The 21,678-nt window shown below is 39.6% G+C and overlaps 1 protein-coding gene across 1 annotated transcript; it reads right to left on the minus strand.

Moving 5' to 3' along the window:
• Positions 1–108: 108 nt before the first annotated feature.
• Positions 109–1,107, minus strand: LOC110924980. The gene has a single exon (XM_022168953.1). It carries the CDS (start codon positions 1,105–1,107, stop codon positions 109–111), a length of 999 nt encoding a protein of 332 aa, XP_022024645.1.
• Between the last annotated feature and the right edge of the window lie 20,571 nt (positions 1,108–21,678).

Below are 21,678 nucleotides of genomic sequence, written 5' to 3' on the forward strand. Positions count from 1 at the left end.
TTTAAAGCGTTCCGTACTACCACATTCGAAACAAGTACAGGGGTAGGTCAACTGCGGTTTCTGGGGCTGTTGTAATTGTTTTTGTTGAGTTGGTTGAGATCTTGGCGGTTAAAAACGGGTGGGTTCCAATGGTGTCTTACAGTTTAGGGTATAATGACCACTTTTATGGCACCTCGAGCAGATCCCTGCTCGACACGCACCATAGTGGTGCAAAGTGCACTTGTTGCATTTTGGGGCTGTTCCTTTATACCCACCAGAGTTTCCCGTTGGTGTAGTCATGGCGTAGCTTTGACTAGTGGCTTTCCCCCTCTTCGGTATGGCTGGCCCCGCTCGACTACTTTCCGGGGCCTCTCTCTTATTTCCTGCCGGCTCTCCCGGCATTGTCAAAATCTTGCGTCTAACCATGTCGTACGTAACCGTGCCTGACCTAGCTACCACTCCGTGCATGGTCAGGTGCTCCACCGAATTAATGATACTCCTTACTTTCGGGGCCAGTCCCCAGATATACCTCTCAATCCTCTTGGACTCCGGTCGAACCATATCTGGCAAAATGCGTGCAAGTTTATTGAAGCAATTTGTGTAACCTACATGATCCGCACCTTGCATCTGCAGGTTCCAAAACTCATGCTCGAGTTTCTGAATTTCGTGGAGTGGGCAGAACCTTTCTCTCATTAGTATCTTAAGATCATCCCAAGTCATAGCGTTAATCGCATCCTGCCCGCGAGATTGCACAATAGCATTCCACCAGTTCAAAGCGTGGTCGGTAAAAGTGCAAGCTGTATACTTTATCGCACAGTCACCCGGACAATTACTTATGTTAAGGACCGATTCCGACTTCTCGATCCATTTCACCAACCCGTTCGGTCCTTCAGTTCCATTAAACTCCATTGGTTTGCACTCCATAAAGTGTTTATACGTGCAAATTGGCCTAACATTGTTTTGATTATTGATCTGACCTCCCGGCCCTGGTTGCGGGTTCGGCTGCGGGTTCGCATTGATGTCGGTGTTAACCTGCGCCTCGATAGTGGGAATAACGGCTTGAAGTTGTTGTGCTATCAGTTGGGAAATTTCTGCCTCTGTCATTTGAGGTACATGTTTCGGGGCCATTCTATTATAAACAATAAATAGGTATGTATTAATGTCACATAGTTAATCATCACTTATCACATTTTCAGTTACCACATACCACACAATTCCATTACACATCACATAATCTCATCACACCCATAGATCCACGACACATATAGTCAAAAGCATCGTCATGTATATATATAATATCATCGTCATACAATCGTCAAAATTTGCACATAGACTTAACCCAAAAGGGTCAGTGCTTAAATGTGCGGTTAAAACTGGTCACTAAAGTGACCTACATGCATCATACCACATGACACCAACTACGAGTGTCGAAAATACTACGGCTACATCCCTACCTCGACATAGGCATAGCCCAGTGCTTAGTAGGATATACAAAAGGTACATCATCTCTATCTATTCTAGAAAGAAAACCATACTAGGAACGCCACATCCACCACGTCAACCTTGCAAAACCTGCTACCAAACTTACAATAGCGCCAGTACATCCATACACTAAAGCTCGAAAATGATCCTGCTCATGATGGACGTATCCCATACCCTTCTATAAGGCAATGATCGCCTGCTGCAAGACGCTCAAGTAATCTTCCATAGTCCTCCGCTGCTGCTCGTCCTCATCACATGCCATCCTCAATAACGAAATCTGCTCAAACAGGAACCCCATCAGACTACTCTTAGTGATGGGAGCAGGTACCTCCTGAGAAGGAACTGGTATGCCCCAAACAGGTGGGGAAGGCTCCCTGAATGGCTGGGAAGGGCCACCATGCTCATAAGTGTGGAAAGGGGAAGGATCCTCCCTAGGTGGGGTAAGAAAACGAGCAGTAAAGTGCTGCTGGGTCCCTATGGGTGTGGGTGTCAAGCGAACAGGGGGAATAGGTGGGGTAAAAACAGGGCCAGGGACAGGTACCCTCCGACGAGCCGTCTGTCGGAGGCAGACAAGGGGTACCTCCTGAGAACTAGGTGAGGAGGGGGTATAAGTACTAGGAGTGGAAGGGGTATAAGGGTCGGGGAGAGTCTCGGGTGTAGGTAACCTAGGGGCTACCGGCTCCCACTCCCAATGCCCCGTGGCGGGACTAGGGCTCCTAGGAATAGGTCCTGCTGGGATAACGACATCCGGGGTACGACTATGCTCCGAGGAGCTAGTCAGGTGGTGAGTTGGGGAACGGTAGGCGCTCGAGGCCTCCCCACGTGCCTAGTAGGGGGTCTAGGGCGATAACCAGCACAACAGTACCCGGACTCATCTGGCGAGTAGCCCTGGGACAACAGAGGCATCTGTGGATCCTCCTCCGGATCGGTCTCCATATGAGAAGCCGTCTGGCGACTCGAATGACTCGACATAGTACCTGTAAAGGAAAACAACATCTAACACCGCTTCTATTGACTAACACAACCGAAAATAAACAATCCATAGAGGTACACAAAAGCACGTATTGCACACAACCTTGATCTTTAATTTTAAAACTTTTCCACAACTGTTAAGCTAGCGTTTACATTCCCGTTCTCTCCTCTCTCTCCGTGATGTTTCCAGAATGCCCACGTACCAGCAGATAAATTATTGTGTTCCGGACCACAATTATATAATTGCCTAACAAGGCCATCCCGATACTAGCCACGCCACTCTGTCTCTAGAGGTTCTCAGGGTGAGGAGTTAACTCATGATTATAGTCTAGGTTCTGTTAGGGATACCTAAATCGCTATAACCGATGGCTCTGATACCATCTTCTGTCACACCCCGACTCGCAGCGGAAGACAATCGCGGGGTGTGGCAGACACATGGCACTCCTCATAATTTAAAAACATAACATTACATAAAACAGGAGCATCGGTTACAACGTCTTCGAACTATCACATTACAAACCATATATTAAAAGCGGTACTACAAGCCATTATAACTTTTATTATGCTACGTCCGCCTACTAGATCCTTCCATACGCACGTGTTCACTCCTGTTTCATTTTACCTGAAATGCATGTTAGTTTTTAAAAAGGTCAGCTAAACGATGCCGGTGAGTTTCACTGGTTTGGTTGTTTCGTATCAAAATGTATCAACATGTTTAATTTCACATATCACGTTGCATAGATGGAATTACACGAGTGTCACAAGTGAACCTAGACTGTTTTAATCGTGCTGTGTCACACAGACACTAAATCGCACCACCTGCATCACATGTAGTTTAATGCCCTCGGATGGTTATGTGTAACAACATAACCTGGTTAGGACCCATGCAGTTGCCTGGCTGCCGGCCGCACCTGTCCGGCGGGCAACTGGGTTTGTCAGACCAATAGTACTATCCACTGCCCACGGCTTACGTTAATCACTTGTATCGGGGCTAATATCGTGTGTTAGATAATTCACATCATAGCAAGTTGGTGTAATTAACACAGTTTGTAACATGCAAATCACCCCAGAAAACAGTAAAACTGATTAAAAGTAGGGGGAGTGAAACTCACAGTGCAAAGAGTAGTCTCGGCTAAAGAGTGTTTAATCAACGAAATCAACTTTAATAGCACACATGCAAGTAAGGACTCAAATCAGTATCTAAGTTGGTAATGGTTACAACTTGGATTTGGTCAGGAGTTTTCACCCCGGATTGAGTCTATAGGACACGGGTATGGGGATGGAGGTCAGGGTAGTATTAGTTTTCAGTTTGGCTTCCGAGCACCGGTTCGCGTGCCAGCCAATGTCAGTAGTTTAACGTGTTTGGATAATTGTACGGGAATACCAATAGTGCCAACACGTTGTTATTTAAGAATTATTAACTTCTCATTAAAAGAGTTTGGGTGTTTGGGGAGTCCAGGTTGCCCAATTTTGAGTTTCCGTTTCCACCGTCGGGGATTTTCCCGAACTGGTATTGGACACACCCTAAGTGTCCACTCCGCCCTAAAATCTTCCTGGATATTCCCCGTGTTCCAATTATAGTATTTGTCGGGTTGGGTCAGTTCCCAGTTTCGGCAGGTTCGTTACACGGTAAACTGCCAAAATTGATTTAAAATAACCCATTTTTAATCCCAAAATTCCCATTTTATCTATTATTTGAATAAAATTCTGAAAATTTTAATATAACTCAGTAAAAATCTCTAGAATATGGGAAAAATTTCTGGGAATTTATTTTGGCATTTTACTTGTCTAAATAAATTATTTATAGAGTTAATTACATAGTTAGTCCCTGTGGTTTGCACAAAGTAACATACTTAGGTACTAATAGTTTAAAATCACATTCTAGGGTATTAACTTTTCATTTTGTAACGTTTGGAGGTATTAATGTTATTTGTAGGTTTAAAATCACATTCTATTATTACCTAAGTATGTTATGTTGTGCAAACTACAAGGACTAACTATGTTAATACCCTAGAAGTTAATACCTCCAAACGTTACAAAATGAAAAGTTAATACCCTAGAAGGTGATTTTAAACTATTAACACCTAAGTATGTTATTTTGTGCAAACCACAAGGACTAACTATGTAATTAACTCTTATTTATAAAACCATATTTAACCACATAATTAACATTAATTACCCTCAGTGATCCAAAATTTCCCAAACATTTTCTGGACATTCCTTATGTTTCCAGAAACATCTCCAAAAATTTTAAGATTTTTCCGATTTCGTTTCGGTGCGTTTCCGGCTACCGAAAATTCGCAAAAACGCAGATTTTTAACCCAAATCAAATCTCAACCAATGGACTATGAATTGTCCCAGAACATTCCTCATATGTTCCTTAGTGTCTCCGTAAAATTTGGTGATTTATTGAATCCGTTTGGTATTTTTTTCAGAATTCTTTTTTTAAAACAGTCAAAAATTCACCAAAAATCGTAAAAATTTCCAAACTTTTAAAATTTTACGTGGACCTTCCTGAGCCTACCCTTCATCACCACACCAAAATTCAGCTCAATCCAAGTATCACGGACCAAGTTATAGCCAAAACAAAATTCTGCCTATCCTAGATTCGGTTCTCGGATGCTATACCTAGCGCAAGCTTCGATTCCAAACGTTGCTTGTGAGTCCAGAAGTATGTGTGGGCTATATTCAGTACCTACACATCAAGTACAATCCAAATATGCTAGAACTTAGATCAATCAAGCTTTATTTCATTGTTTTTCGGTTAATCGACTAGTTAAGCGATTTCTGTCGAATAGTTGTTGATTAGGGTATCAAAACCCAAAGATTTATAACCATGGCTGCCATATAACACCAGGGTATTCATATGGTGTTCATATTCAGCCCCTAAACTTGTTTAAAACTCCAAAATTCATGGATTAAAATGGGTTTTCATGACCTAAACCATGTTTAATCAAGAAACCATGCTTAAAACCTTATAGATTTGAGTTAATACCTTTGATTTGTCGAAGTTTCTTGTGAATTCAGCTGGTTGTTCTTGAGAGAAACCAGATTTTGGAAAGGATTTTTGGGTTAAAGTGAAATAAGAAAAAGGAAAAACTGATTTTTTTGATTAAATAAAGGGGGTGGGGGCGGTTTGGGTGTGGGTCCCACAAGGGACACCTCGTGCTTCGTTTTGAGAGCTTAAAGATGATGTTTATCTTCCGTTGAGTGGTTAGGTTCGTTTATGGATCCCGCGCACGTTCTCGATTTGCGTGACGGACTCCGTTTCGCGCGTACTTAGTGTCAAAAGACTCGGTTTTAAAAATCATGCATAACCGTCTTGAAATCTGAACCCAGTTACGTTTTAAGCATAAAAGACTCGTATTAGGGTGGTTTAAGTGTTTTTAAGCTTGATCGATCGTTCCTTGCACTTTCGATTGCCTTATGTTATTCCTGAAACGAAAGCGTTTCCCTAACCGGGAAGCTGCTTCGTTTTGCTTGCCCGATCTCTGATTGGCTTCAAACCTTATGTCACAGTCTAAGGCACAAAACTAAGTTGTTCCTGGAACTCGAAATCTTAAATGATGCTACCGATAACCTAATAATCAAAGTCAAAGTTGTAAAGTGCTGTTAAACGGAACACTCCCTTTTAACACGTGTTTCAAGGCTAAGGACACCAACTTCGCACTGTTGGCCCTTATTAGTGTCATGTTAGTCATAAGGTCTTCTCGGATGTCTCTGAGACACAACAGATATCAGTTAATCAAGCATATAAGTCAGACATGTTGTTAGGGTTTTCGCGAAATTAAAGTGTTAAGTGTGCTTTACAGTTTTGGACCGTTTTGGGTGTACCTGGTTTCGTCGTGGGTGTCACAATTGGGCCCAGTCTCCAGCGCACCCTTCAAAGAACTAGGTGGCTGACACTGAGGATTCCCAAGGTCAGACTCACCACTTTCCCACGCCCCGTGCATCACAGCTGCTTCAACCTCCTCCGCATGCACCTCCTACTCTTACACGACTCCCTAGGCGAACCATTTTCATCTGAAACCTGTTCATCTCCCTTGTTCTGTTCCGATTCCGACTCCGATGACCCATGGGTTTTTTGATCAACTAGCACCAGAAAATTTGGGGTCCAAGGTTGTGGGTCTTCTTCCACCCATATAGGATACGACTTTGTTTTCCACTTCAATACCAACTGTTCATTAATTCTCCCCTTTTATTTTATAATAATACCTATCGTCAGATTGCCATCCAAGGGAGAAGCTTCCGATGGTTGCACTACTCTCCCAAAGCTATTACCGATGAGGTCGAACGTTTATCCTGTATTAGAAGCCAGGCTAAGTGTTCCTCCTGCAAGTATAGATCACTCCAATGCTCCAGCGAGCACAAAAACTCTTTCAAAATCTCCTGTTTGTTTTCCATCACTTTTATCGCTTGCCCCAGATTATGATACTTGATTAACACTTGCATGCCTCCAAGATAACGTAAGTTAGAAAGCCATAATCCTGCCATTTATCATTAACTGCAGAATATTCGAATGCTGGTAAGGATTTGACTTCGCCCACTAGAGAGGCCTCCTTCCAATCTTCCGCCGCTTGACTGTCTTCCGGTGCAAGGATGATCATTTTCGAATTTTCTTTGTTGAGAACCACATCCACAAAAGAATTATAGGCACCCCCTTGTTTTCCTACTTGAATCCCAGAGACCCTCTTTGCTCCATGCATCTCCTTAGTGGTTTTGTTAACCTACTTTTGTTGGCTACCTTCTCCTCGGGTCCCTTCATGTGCGGCAACATTTATACCCAGTTTGGCCCCCTTTAAGAAAACATCCCCAAGCAACTCCTCTTTATCACAGACCTCTATATATCTAATGAAATCAAACATGTTGTCCAATTTGTCCCTTCTGCGAGCCAGGTAAACTGAATCTAGCTTCCCAAAATCTCTAAATTCGACTTTCAAGTCCTCCTTGAATGTCCCATCAACACAAAATAACTTGTGGTTTGCCATTTTGGCCGCCATACATTTCTTGTCGCTACATCCTGCTTCCTTGTATGTTTCCCCTTGTAAGTTTGCCAGGATTGTCCTGGTCTTTGATCTCCTTTCCAGCTTTCCATCTGTTTTTAAATCCACAATTGAAAATAAATTTGAAGATTTTTCTCGGAACTGAAAGAGATTAAATTTGTTTTCTTTATCCTTTGTTATAGTTTCACTATCCACATAAAACAACAACAACCGTACCCAGTATAATCCCACCTATAGCCAAGCTATTGGTCGGGTCTGGGGAGGGTGAGATGTAGGCAAGCCTTACCTCTAACAAGGGGATATAGAGGCAGCTTCTAGTGAGACCCCCCAGTTCCTAAACCAAATCCAGATATAAGCGTCAAATAAACATACCAAAAGTATATAACATAAATGCAAGCGATAACACACATAGGCTATTAATATAAAGATGAAACATCAATCCCCTGAGTCGAGCATCTAATACCAAATTGAACTATCCTCCTAAATGTCGTTAACCTTAATCCTACGTCTCCAAGAACTCCTATCCTCGACTACGTCCTCAGAAAGGTGCAAGTCTATCAAATCCTGTATAATCCTCTTGTTTTGGTCAAAAATTACCGAAGCAATTAAGTGATCAAATTAGTTAAGTGAGGTAGTGTGCTAAGAAAATGTGTTGAAATTAGACTAGTTTAGTTGTTTGCAAAAACAGTTTTCAGGATACGACTCAGGATATTGAGCTGTATCTATGATCAAACAGTGAGCAAAAAAGGTAAAGGGTGACACGAGATATACGAGGAAAGCCCTTGATCAATCTAGATCGCCGGCACAAAACGTCGGGAGCTGACAATCGCAGCTGCCTTGTTCTTCTTATTGCTTCAAATGTCAGGATACAGTGCAGGATATGATGCGGATCAACTAGGTGTTACAATGTAAATTCGATACAAGTGTAAGTGTGTAGTGATTGTTTGCAAGTAGAAAGAAAGAGTATGCTAGAGATTGTGTGCCTTAATCTGATCCGATCAATCCTTTTTATAGTAAAAGAAACTAACTAACTATCCTATCATTCCGAGATCCAGCGAATATTCCATATGTGAACGTTGTAGTCCACGTCTTCCGGCTTCAATGTCTATAATCCAATTGATTTGCCTGAGTCTTGAGGAGAAGAAGTCCATTTGAATGTTAGAGACTTGCACCCTTTAATCTGCACGTGGGTTAATTAGTTATTACCAGGATATCGTGCCAAGATGTTACCAATATCCTGATTCAGTATCCTGGTCATAATAATTTGAACAAAGTCAGAATATTAATCTGGATATATGAGCAGAAAATGACCGATAACAATTGTCCCCAAAATATATCTGTTGGTATACCAATTCCAACGGATATATTTTAAAACTTATCCCTTAAATCGAGGTAATTAAGTTGAAGCGACGGTTAAGTAGCATTGTACAACTTCCAACGCGGTTTTCACTCGATGGATATCTACCATGCCCCTATATCTTCTCTCTTTCTGTTTGAAAACCAAGTTTCATCAACAGAATCACCAGGTAATTATCTGCCCTTCTTTACTTCCCTGTTAATTACTTCATTTTTCTTCTAATGGCGACCAGTACCTATTCTCAAACCGGCGAATCGACGGAGACCTTCGTCCCGCAAAACCTTCTCAAGAATCCCGAGAAGGAGACCTGTGCCTTTAATAACGCAGACATCGCAGCACTGAGAGCCTCTGGCGCCTTCCCCGATGGCGCGATTATAAGGTCATTTGACCGATTAATTCGATCGGATGTTTCTTCTGCCGATTGGGTCTGCTTTCCAGCATATCCCTTCTCGCTAGGTCTTCAGTATCCTTTTCCTAAATTTATGATGCAGTTTTTCCGAACCACTGGTATTTCCTTTGCCCAAACGATGCCCATGGTTTGGAGAGTACTGATCGTACTTGTTTTGGTCAAAAATCAGACGAGGATAATGCAACCAAACTCTTTGTTACGGGGTATGATGCATGAATTGATGAACAACAATGAGGATCACTTAGAAGTAAATTGCACAAGAGACACAAAGATTTATACGAGGAAAAAGCCCTTGATCAATGAATGATCTCCGGCATAAAAAACCTCGGGTGATGGAAACTACCGATCACCAACTTCCAATTAACCAATAATTGTTTAAAACTTCGGATAATAGCGAGCTAGGTACAAGGATCACTATAGTATATCATGTAGAAATGTGTAAAAATTGCTAAGTGTTTTGCCGTATGCTCAAGAGTGCGGTTGTACGAGTGTGTGTAGCCAAAATTAGCCAAGTGTTTCTAAAGCTAGCTCGCAAACCCTTTTAAAATAGAAGTTAACTAGCCTAACAAACTGTCCACAATTCGTGCCATGCTCCCACTGTAACACCTCGAAAATTTCCGTCTAATAATGTCTTGACACGTGTCATAAGGTTCCGGTATGTGAAAACATACTTTAGAGGGACTAAGATTGACAAACAGTGAAAACTATGGAACGTAAGGGTCCAAAGTGTCAACAATGGATAAATAGACTCTATAATAACCCTACATAATGTTCATAACCTTAAACGGATGGTTCATGGATCATACGACGCGGAAATTGCACAAAAGTGAGGAATTACAAACTATAGGGGCCAAAAGTGTCAACATGTTGAATTTATACCTCTGAGTGAACTTTTGGCAGACCCGAAGCATTGTAATGCTAAAATATACTCACTAGAATATGTGGTAAAAATTTCATGAAGTTTCGATAACGTATGAGAAAGTTATGGCCAAAACCGTGCTTGAGGGGTTAAAAGCGTCAACGTCGAATTTCATGACTTTTCGGGTGAGCGCAAAGTTAACCGAGGACATTACCATGTTGGTAAATGTCCCAAGGTTCCTAAAAACCAAGTTTGAGGGTTTTCGAGTCGAGATAAATGGCCAAAACCTCGTAACCAAAGTGCAGGGACCAAACTGCAACATTTAAACACTTTTTGGGGATCAGATAAAGCCAGGCGGCCCGCCTGGCACCCTTAAGCGGGCCGCATGGCCTGCCCAGTAATAGAAAATCGCGAATTTTGCAATTTGGGTCCGAATTTGAAGTGGTAAACAGCTCATATCACCTCCATTTTGCACCAATTAAATCCCTTGCATGCCTAGGCTACTGAGAAGCTCTCTATACATCTGAATTCCTCCATAAGTTGATCAAAAAGCTCATTTCTTTGGCACTTGCATTGTGATCAAGAACACCCAAAACTTGCAAAAGCTCTCAAGGCACTTCTGGAGCAAATCTGAACGACAAGGCCACCTCCTAGTGTTAACTAAGCTTCATTAGGACCTTAGTAAGCCTTCATAACATTCTATAATTCGTTCTTGCATTGATTAATTGTTAAAAGTCAAACCGTTGTTCTATACTTTGACTTTTCGATTAAACGAGTTTTACTCTGTCATTTCTCAAATTGAAACCACTGATAAGTTGGTATTTTTGTGGGAAACAAACCCTCAAAAGGGTATTCTCTGATTCCCACTCTAAGCATGCTAATTGTCGAGTCAAAGTTGTTCTTAAAAAGTCAACAGAAATTGTTTTTGCGATATATAGCATAAATGGTAATATAGATAACATGCAATCAGTTTGATCATCAAAAATAACTTATTATGAATATAAGAATGTGTTTTAACATAATCAACTCGACAATCTTTGGTATAAACTCGGATCGGAACCGAAAGTCTTATAAAACGACTTTTTCGTAGACTATCGATTCGGATCCGTGCATGCATGTTTGAGATCTGTATTAGAGCATATTTTGAACCATTTTCATTTAAGTTTAACTCTCTGGAATTTTTACATCTTGAGTCTATGCTTAACCGATTCATATGCATGTTTCCGTTTTATGCTTAAAGTTGACTATTTTGCCCTTTTTGATATAAAACGTGATTTTTGGAAAAGTGAAAGAGTAGAAATCTTTATTATTAATTTATAAACTTGCACCGAAAATTTGAGATTAGTTAATGGTCCAGATTTTGAGTTATGGCCGATATCGTAAAATTATATCTTTATGTAAAATAAACGGCGCATTTAGCGTATAACCTATTTCAGGCCACGTTTTGATATAAAACTTTTTACCCAATGATGTTATATAATATTTTGGGATTTTTGATGATTTTTATTTAATTTTTGGCTGATCGTTTCTTAGATCGCTAGGTTATTTCGGTTTATGCCGGTTTTGACCGTTTAGGCCATAAAATGAGTTTTATACATTCTTTTGACCCGAAACCTTTTTCTACTGATTTTATTTGTTAAATAAATTATTTTAAGCATTCTGGAAATATAAAAATCTCAGCTTTCTTTTGAAAACCCGGAAACGGCGTTAAATCGCATTTTTAGCATTTTAACGCATAGTAAGCGTTATACCTATTTTTAACATATAAGACTTATACCTACTGATGTAATTAGTATATTTTCATATAATAACAGTAAGTATAAGTATATGAACTCAAATTTCCAGTTTTAGCATTTTTAGCCCTTGTGAAATTACTAAAATACCCCTACGGTGCATAGTTTGATTTTAAATGTTAAGTTTGGTATATGGGTCATACCCTACTGTTATAATATGTTAAATGAAGTATATTTACTGTATAAACCAGACCCGAAACTCAGATTTCTAATTTGACTCTTTTATAATCTTTTAAATGACCAAAATGCCCTTATAAGGCATAAATTGAGTTTAAAATTATTCCGGGCAATATAGAACATAACTTACTGATATTATATCATATTTAAAGCATATTATCTCAGGGAACTTGCATTTGACTCATTTGACTACCCGTAACGCCCTTTTGCGTTCGGTTCGGTTTACGTAACTAGTTTGCGTAAATTGACCGAAACGGGTCAAACGTTATCATTTTTATCTCAAAATCCAGAATGTATTTAGTATACCCATATTATACAAGTATTCAAACTTGTCGGGTCTAAATCACGTTCTATCCGGTCTTCGCCTAATCGTGCGCTTGAACCGTATATTTCCTTAAAACTAACCGGTCTAAGCTTAGGCTTAATTAAAGACCCGTTAGTATTCTAATTGGTTATTTATACCATCGTTCCAGACTAGAGCCTTCCGGTAAATTGTACCTACGCTTACTTAAGTGAATACGGCTGAGTTATTATAACTCTTGCTATTTAAGACAGGAGCTAGCTCAGGTAAATACTCTTAACTTATTTTCCCTATTACGGGCTTGGGATACGGTAATATAAATACCGCATGGTCAGGTATGGGATTCGAAGACCAATGTGTCGGGAAATTCAAATAACCTGTTTTAATTCGTATTGCTTGACTGAAACATTGGGGGTTAATGCGACCGTGTCCTGGATATCCTTGACTCATTAATTGCAATGGCCACGACCTAAGCACGGGGTGTAGGCATACACCTGACAGATGCTTTATGCTTATTATTTGATTATACCCAATATGGGATTCCCAATAGGGGAATAGTGGTGTGTCGGTTAATCTTGAACCGGCATAGGACCGGGCCCCGTATGTAGAGCAAGTTATGTAAAACTGATAACATGAGATATAGTTTGTCCCAAGTATAAAAGATTAATTTTGCCTTGTGCATCTTAATCAAGTGTCAAAATAGTTTTGTGCCTTGTGCGCCTAAACCAATTTTCATAAACTCTTTTCAAATGAGTCAGTTGAGTGTATTTACCAGTGAAAAATGACGTATTTTCCAAAGTCTAAGTGACAGGTACAAGTACGTAATAGGCTGGAGGCTGCCCAGGGCGTTAATAAAGAATCTTGCAAGTTCTAGGCACCTAAAGTCTGTTGAACAATATTTGAGTTTTAAGATCCGCCTGTGGATCCCCTACTTTCCGTTGTAATACTTGATATTACTTTATATTCGGATTGTATTATATTTATCTTTTGCTTCCGCTGTGCATTTATAAATTGTGTTGTTTGACTATGATGTTATCAACTACGTCACGATACTCCCCACCGGGCCCACCGGTGACACGTGGAAATTGGGGGTGTGACAGGTTGGTATCAGAGCCAACATTGAGTGAATTAAACACTAGCCTTTTTGTGTTTGATCTCAATGACACAATAGCACGTTCCTTTAAACTTCTGAGTCTAGACTTAACATAGGAATACCCTCATCTCTATTCGGAGAATTTTTGTTTTCAATTCTATATATTCTTGGTATGTCGTCAAGCAAAGAAGCTATAATGGAAATTCTCCCCATTAGAAGCCTAGGGAAGGCTGAGCTTCGTACCGCGACCGGGATTAACGTACGACCAAGGAGAGGACATGCAGGACAAAAATGAAGAGGAGACTCCTTTTATTGAAGATCGTTTCCTTAAAAGTCTTTATAACGATATTTATCTTTTGGTCCCTCTGAGGACAACATTATCTCTTTTAAGTCCCTTTTTGGGCAATTCTATACCTCTTTTAAAAATCATTGGGATGTTTTATCTAGATTTCATTTATATCATTATGTATGAATATAATATATGAAGTAAATTAAAATAACAATTTTGTTATAAGATCTACCATTATATTAAGATGGCAAAATCTAAAAAAGGACAAGACCTAGCTCAGGTGTCATTTAGGACAGAGCCAAGATGGTATCTCCATAATTAGATTCAGATCCATAATTAACGTCTCAACTTAGGATTGATCTGCGTTATGTTAAAAAGAGAATCTTAGGGGTGAGACCTAGCCACGTGTCATCGCAGACATGGCCAAAATGGTAGAGCCTGTCAAAAAGATTCCAAATTTATGTTAACATCTGAAAATATATGAACATGCGGCAAATTGTGATGCAGTATAAATGACACAGGCCAAATTTGAAAATTTGGAATTTATTTAAAAATTCCCTGCAAGTAAAATAGCCATCCATTAAGGATGAAGTGCCTACGGGTAATAAATTTGAAAATTGAGATTTATTTAAAATTCCCTGTAAGTAAAATAATCATCCCTTAAGGGTGAAGTGCCACGAGCCATAATACACTGTCCAATTGCGACATTGACAGTTGTGATCTTTTGAGATTCCCCGTCCTAAGGGGGTGAGCTATGCTCAAAAGCCCTCTAGACGATAATCTGGTCGTCATGTCATTATTATGACCGCTGAATGACATTTGATTTAAATTAAGTACTAATCCTGTCGTTATGTCATTATTATGACCACTGAACGACAGTTGATTAAATAAATGACACTGATCATGGCGTCATGTCATTACTGTGACCGCTGAACGTATCATCAGTACAATGACTATATGTCTTAACATCTTACGAGATGTCAATTGATAGGCCCACGGGCCAGAAATTTTAATAAAGACAGTCGTAACCTATGACTCCCTGTCAGAAAAAGGTAATGAACTAGGTTCAAACCTCAAGGCTTCGATTCTCTGAAATCCTGGCTTATAATTTATAAATGTCCTTGGGACTAGGCCTTGGTGCCACCTCAATATCCGTAATGTTTTATAACTAGGATAAATTGTAATGCCTCGATTCTCAGGAATCATGGCTTATAAATTAAACTTGTCTACTTGACTAGGCCATTTGTGCCATTACTATCTTATAAATTAGGATTCATGATAAAAATCCTGAATAAAATAAACATTATTCCTTTTCTGTTAAGTGTATGTATTAAAGGAGAATCTTAAAAGGTTTGACCTAGCTTGAATGTCATTGAAGACCTTGCTAAGATGGTAAAACCTGTTTAGAAGAGATTCAGATCCTGATTAACACTTGAAAACGTGTTAACACTCCCGACAACAGTGATGCGATAAAATCGCGATTGTCACCTTTATATTAGGAACTTCCAAACCCCTTAATTAGCCTATATGATCGATAGGAATCATGGCTAATAAACGTCGAACATGATATACACATCTAAACATCCACCTGGGATGTATACCTACGGGCAAAGATGCATACATGAAAACGATAGTTTTATTTCATAACTTCTTGTCAAGACAATGAATTATGAAATTGCCCGATCCAGAGGAATCATTGATTATGTATTAAAAATTTCCCTAGTGACAAGGCATCTGTGCCATCGAAAAGTCCTATGGAACAAGCCGTTGTGCTATATAAGATGTCGCTATGACATTGACAGTCGTGAATTATGTCCCCTGTCTAGTAAGTATAAAGGATTTATTCCATTTAAACGCCAAAGATGGTTTATTTAAAAATCTAGGCAAAACATAATCAAATAAACTAAATACTATCTATTGGCCTATATGGTTTGTTTGCACCATGGCTATTTGAATTATCAAGTTCGACAATTCCCTATAATTAAGTAAGCTATTACTTCATGGTTAGTTGGCCTTCAAAGTTTCACCATGGCTGACTCCTCTGGGGCTCACAATCATACAGTTAGTCAGAATGATGTACATTGACTAGCCTTTGTGGCAAAATAAATTATCTTCCACAAGATGACGGTTGTAGTCTTTGACTCCCTGTCCAAAGGTGAAGAACTATGTTCGAACCTTAAGATCTCTGATCCAATAAGATTGCGGCTTATATATTAATGCCTTATGTACCATATTTTTGTATGTCCTTTGTGACAAGGCCTTCGGGCCTATGATTATTAATGTCCTTCATGACAAGCCTTCCAACTATCTAAAGATTGTCGTTATGACAAGGACAGTTGTGACATTGTGATCCCCAGTCAAAAGGTAATGGACTCGGTCCAAACCATAAACACAATTGATGGTCCTTTTTGACCTAGGCTAAATATAATTGACATACTTTCTAATAGCATAAGGATGTTATAAACCTAACAGCCATTATGGTTTAGTAATACCATGACTTTATAAATCATCCGTTACGATGATTCCATAATAATTTGCATCTAAGCATATGTTATTTTGGTGTTAGTACCAAAGCTGGAGAATGGAGGTTTCCGACGAAGCACACAGCAATGCAGCGGCTAAAAACAAGGATGCAAATATAAATATAAATGTTAATGGCACTACTCTTCAGGCCTTGATTAGCGCAGCAATTAGTGAAGTTGTGGATAAGGTCCTTGAGAACAAAAAGGAACCAAGTGTCACTCACTCAAAGATCCATACGGAAACGCATACATCAGCTCGTAAGGAGAGCTCCGTTCACTCTTCAGATGAAAAGAGCGAACCTCAGGAGATAGTACTCTATGATAAGCCCCGTTCAACTGAGGGCGGGTGCACCTACAAATATTTCGTCTCATGCAAACCCAGAGATTTCAATGGCGAAAAAGGAGCAATTGATGCTATGGAATGGCTTGAGGAAATGGAAACGGTTGTGGACATCAGCGATTGTGCTGATAAAGACGTAGTAAAATTTGTTTCACAATCTTTTAAAGGAGAGGCTCTTGTATGGTGGAAGGCCATGATGCAGTCCACGGGGAAAATTCCCCTATACCTTATGGGATGGTCCAAGTTTGCGGACCTTGTCAAAGAGAACTATTGTCCACAGCACGAAGTGGAAAAGGTGGAGTCAGATTTTCTGAATCTCACAATGAAAAACCTAAATTGTCAGCAATATGTTACCGACTTCAACTCCCTATCTAGACTAGTACCCTATTTAATCACCCCGGAACCAAAACGCATTGCGCGTTTCATCGGTGGTTTGGCACCAGAAATAAAAGGGGATGTTAAGGCTTCAAGGCCAACCAACTACAGATCAGCTGTAGATCTATCCTTGTCTCTCACTCTAGATGTAGTGAGACAAAAGTCGTTCATGAATGAAACTAATGACAAAAGACAAATGGAGGAGGATAGTTCTCAGAATCCTAAGAAGAGCAAATCCAAGCTCAACAATAACCAACAGGATTCCAACAAAAAGCCTACATGCAAAACCTGTAAAAGAAGACATTGGGGGCAGTGTCGATTAAGCCAAAAGATAAAGCAATGTGGCATCTGTAAAAGAACTGGCCACCAGTCCCACGAATGTAGGGACATGAAGGATGCAAACTGTTTCAACTGTGGTGAAAAGGGGCACATCAGTACTAATTGCCCTAAGGCTGCCAAGAAAGGAGCAGCTAGGTCTGGAAAGGATAAGAAAGGAACCACCTGGACTACCGGTTGAATACCTGAGACAGTGCACATCGATAATAGCATTAGGTACGTCCTATACCATTTAGCATTGATAATGACTGCCAAGTATTTTTGCATTGATGCAAGGGATAATAAATCTTTAGCAAACCATAAGCTTAGCAAACTCTGGATTACATTCATAAGGACTCCATATATTAAATATGAGGTATAACTTACCAGTGGAATCTTTAATGACCTCTATCCCATCCTCGGAGATAATCCTTTCATAAGAATCTGGAGTACTCTCCCCCAGAAAGAGTACGACAATATATACTAATTATTTTATTTTATTATTTTTCTCATTGTTTTCTATCGTCTGCGAATGCCAAACTATGTTTGATAAGAGTACCATATGAGGATTTGCGTATCCTAGTGTGTCCCATAGATTGCTTCCATGCCTGATCAGTATGGAGGTTTAATGCATGGGATCCCCGAAGATATTCCAATGGTCATATTGTACTAAAGTCGACTAGTAGTATTCAAAGGAGATATCCAATATAAAAATGTCCTTATAAGTGTCTCTACTTAGGGCATCCTTGTAATGGTAAAGGGAATATGTCATTTATCTGACACCGAAAGCGATAGATAAGCTAAAGCCTGAGAATGCAGAAATCTCTGGCATCTCTATGTGTCATAATTAGCTTCCTTATAAGAATTACCATGGTTACCTTCTGAAATGCAAGAGGATGTTAGGACAAACATCCCGCTTAGGGCTGCAGTTATTGTAAGAATCTTATATCTGTTATTACCAGCGAAATAGGAAGAACCAAGAGCCAAATAAATAAGTTTTGGATAAGGTTTCGTAAAGCCAAATTCAAGGTTCTAAGAACTCCGATTTTTAGTAAATAAGAAAGACGGTTCATCTTGCTTATGCATTGATTACCGCAACCCTAATTAGGCAATAACTAGAAATCCCCAAATTGCTGCCAGGATCGTCGATTTATTCGACTAGCTGTAAGGAACAACTATTCTTTGAGATTAGTCAAGCAGTGATTGGAATAACCATATCGCCTTAAGATAAGCTTTTCGGTAATAGTTGTTGTATAAGTATCAACGCTGCTCCTTTGGGAGACCTTGTATAGATAAGATGTTAAACATCTATTGCTAGACAGAAAATTGGTAAGTCCAATTATCGGGATCTAAAAGTTGCCTTGGAAACCACGAATAAGATCGATCAAATCCATAACCATCTATAAGTTGCCAATATTCGGCAGAGAATCAAGGATTCATGGAAATAGCAAACCTCCTAAGTTCTTGTTAAGAAATAAGATTCAACAAAAGATATCACCCTGGAAAGGTGTGCCAATCTGTTAATTGTCAGGCTAGTAAGCTCTGAATATATGAAATCATTCGAAGTAATCGAATCTATCAAGATCAAATAACTTATGAGCTAAAACCTATTCAAGGAGCTTGGTGGAGCTCGCGATGTATTGCACCCTAAGGATTAAAGGATATGTTCCGCCAATATGTCAAGAAGCACTATCACATAGCGGTTGGCAGACGGACGGACAGAGTGAGCGTACCATCCAAACATTGGAAGACATGCTTCGAGCATGTGTGATTAATTTAGGTGGCAGTTGGGATAACCACCTACCCTTGATAGAGTTCTCCTATAAAAATATCTACCATACTAGTATTAGGGCCGCGCCTTTTGAGGCCTTATACGTTAGGAAGTGTAGATCGCCTATATGTTGGGCAGAAGTTGGAGATGTCCAACTATCAGGACCAGAAATCGTTTTCAAGACGACAGACAAGATCGTTCAGATTCGCGATCGTTTGAAAGCTACCAGGGATAGGCAGAAAAGTTAAGCGGATCCAAAGCGCAAAGATTTTCACTGCTAAGTAGGTGATAAAGTGTTACTTAAGGTATCGCCCTGGGAGGGGGTGATGCGATTGGTAAGAAAGGCAAGCTAAGCCCGAGGTACATAGGACCCTTCAGGATTGTCGAACATATCGGGTCAGTTGCTTATAAGTTAAACTTGCCTGAAGAACTTAGCGCTATACCTAATGTGTTCCGCATCTGTAATCTGAAGAAGTGTTTCGCTGACGAATCACTGATTATACCGCATACAGATATGCACATAGATGAGAGTATGAAGTTCGTGGAAAAACCTTTGTCGATTGAGGATCGACAGGTAAAGAAGCTTCGAAGGAAGCATGCACCTATTGTCAAGGTCAAATGGGATACCCGTAGAGGTCCCGAATATACGTGGAAAGTGGAATCCACGATGAAGGAAAAAAAATATCCTCATTTATTTCAGTAAATCTCTAGGTCGAGATTTCTTTTAAGGGGGTGAGGATGTAACACCTCGAAAATTTCCGTCTAATAATGTCTTGACACGTGTCATAAGGTTCCGGTATGTGAAAACATACTTTAGAGGGACTAAGATTGACAAACAGTGAAAACTATGGAACGTAAGGGTCCAAAGTGTCAACAATGGATAAATAGACTCTATAATAACCCTACATAATGTTCATAACCTTAAACGGATGGTTCATGGATCATACGACGCGGAAATTGCACAAAAGTGAGGAATTACAAACTATAGGGGCCAAAAGTGTCAACATGTTGAATTTATACCTCTGAGTGAACTTTTGGCAGACCCGAAGCATTGTAATGCTAAAATATACTCACTAGAATATGTGGTAAAAATTTCATGAAGTTTCGATAACGTATGAGAAAGTTATGGCCAAAACCGTGCTTGAGGGGTTAAAAGCGTCAACGTCGAATTTCATGACTTTTCGGGTGAGCGCAAAGTTAACCGAGGACATTACCATGTTGGTAAATGTCCCAAGGTTCCTAAAAACCAAGTTTGAGGGTTTTCGAGTCGAGATAAATGGCCAAAACCTCGTAACCAAAGTGCAGGGACCAAACTGCAACATTTAAACACTTTTTGGGGATCAGATAAAGCCAGGCGGCCCGCCTGGCACCCTTAAGCGGGCCGCATGGCCTGCCCAGTAATAGAAAATCGCGAATTTTGCAATTTGGGTCCGAATTTGAAGTGGTAAACAGCTCATATCACCTCCATTTTGCACCAATTAAATCCCTTGCATGCCTAGGCTACTGAGAAGCTCTCTATACATCTGAATTCCTCCATAAGTTGATCAAAAAGCTCATTTCTTTGGCACTTGCATTGTGATCAAGAACACCCAAAACTTGCAAAAGCTCTCAAGGCACTTCTGGAGCAAATCTGAACGACAAGGCCACCTCCTAGTGTTAACTAAGCTTCATTAGGACCTTAGTAAGCCTTCATTACATTCTATAATTCGTTCTTGCATTGATTAATTGTTAAAAGTCAAACCGTTGTTCTATACTTTGACTTTTCGATTAAACGAGTTTTACTCTGTCATTTCTCAAATTGAAACCACTGATAAGTTGGTATTTTTGTGGGAAACAAACCCTCAAAAGGGTATTCTCTGATTCCCACTCTAAGCATGCTAATTGTCGAGTCAAAGTTGTTCTTAAAAAGTCAACAGAAATTGTTTTTGCGATATATAGCATAAATGGTAATATAGATAACATGCAATCAGTTTGATCATCAAAAATAACTTATTATGAATATAAGAATGTGTTTTAACATAATCAACTCGACAATCTTTGGTATAAACTCGGATCGGAACCGAAAGTCTTATAAAACGACTTTTTCGTAGACTATCGATTCGGATCCGTGCATGCATGTTTGAGATCTGTATTAGAGCATATTTTGAACCATTTTCATTTAAGTTTAACTCTCTGGAATTTTTACATCTTGAGTCTATGCTTAACCGATTCATATGCATGTTTCCGTTTTATGCTTAAAGTTGACTATTTTGCCCTTTTTGATATAAAACGTGATTTTTGGAAAAGTGAAAGAGTAGAAATCTTTATTATTAATTTATAAACTTGCACCGAAAATTTGAGATTAGTTAATGGTCCAGATTTTGAGTTATGGCCGATATCGTAAAATTATATCTTTATGTAAAATAAACGGCGCATTTAGCGTATAACCTATTTCAGGCCACGTTTTGATATAAAACTTTTTACCCAATGATGTTATATAATATTTTGGGATTTTTGATGATTTTTATTTAATTTTTGGCTGATCGTTTCTTAGATCGCTAGGTTATTTCGGTTTATGCCGGTTTTGACCGTTTAGGCCATAAAATGAGTTTTATACATTCTTTTGACCCGAAACCTTTTTCTACTGATTTTATTTGTTAAA

The sequence above is a fragment of the Helianthus annuus genome, chromosome 7, assembly GCF_002127325.2.
Source record: "Helianthus annuus cultivar XRQ/B chromosome 7, HanXRQr2.0-SUNRISE, whole genome shotgun sequence".
NCBI lineage: Eukaryota > Viridiplantae > Streptophyta > Magnoliopsida > Asterales > Asteraceae > Helianthus > Helianthus annuus.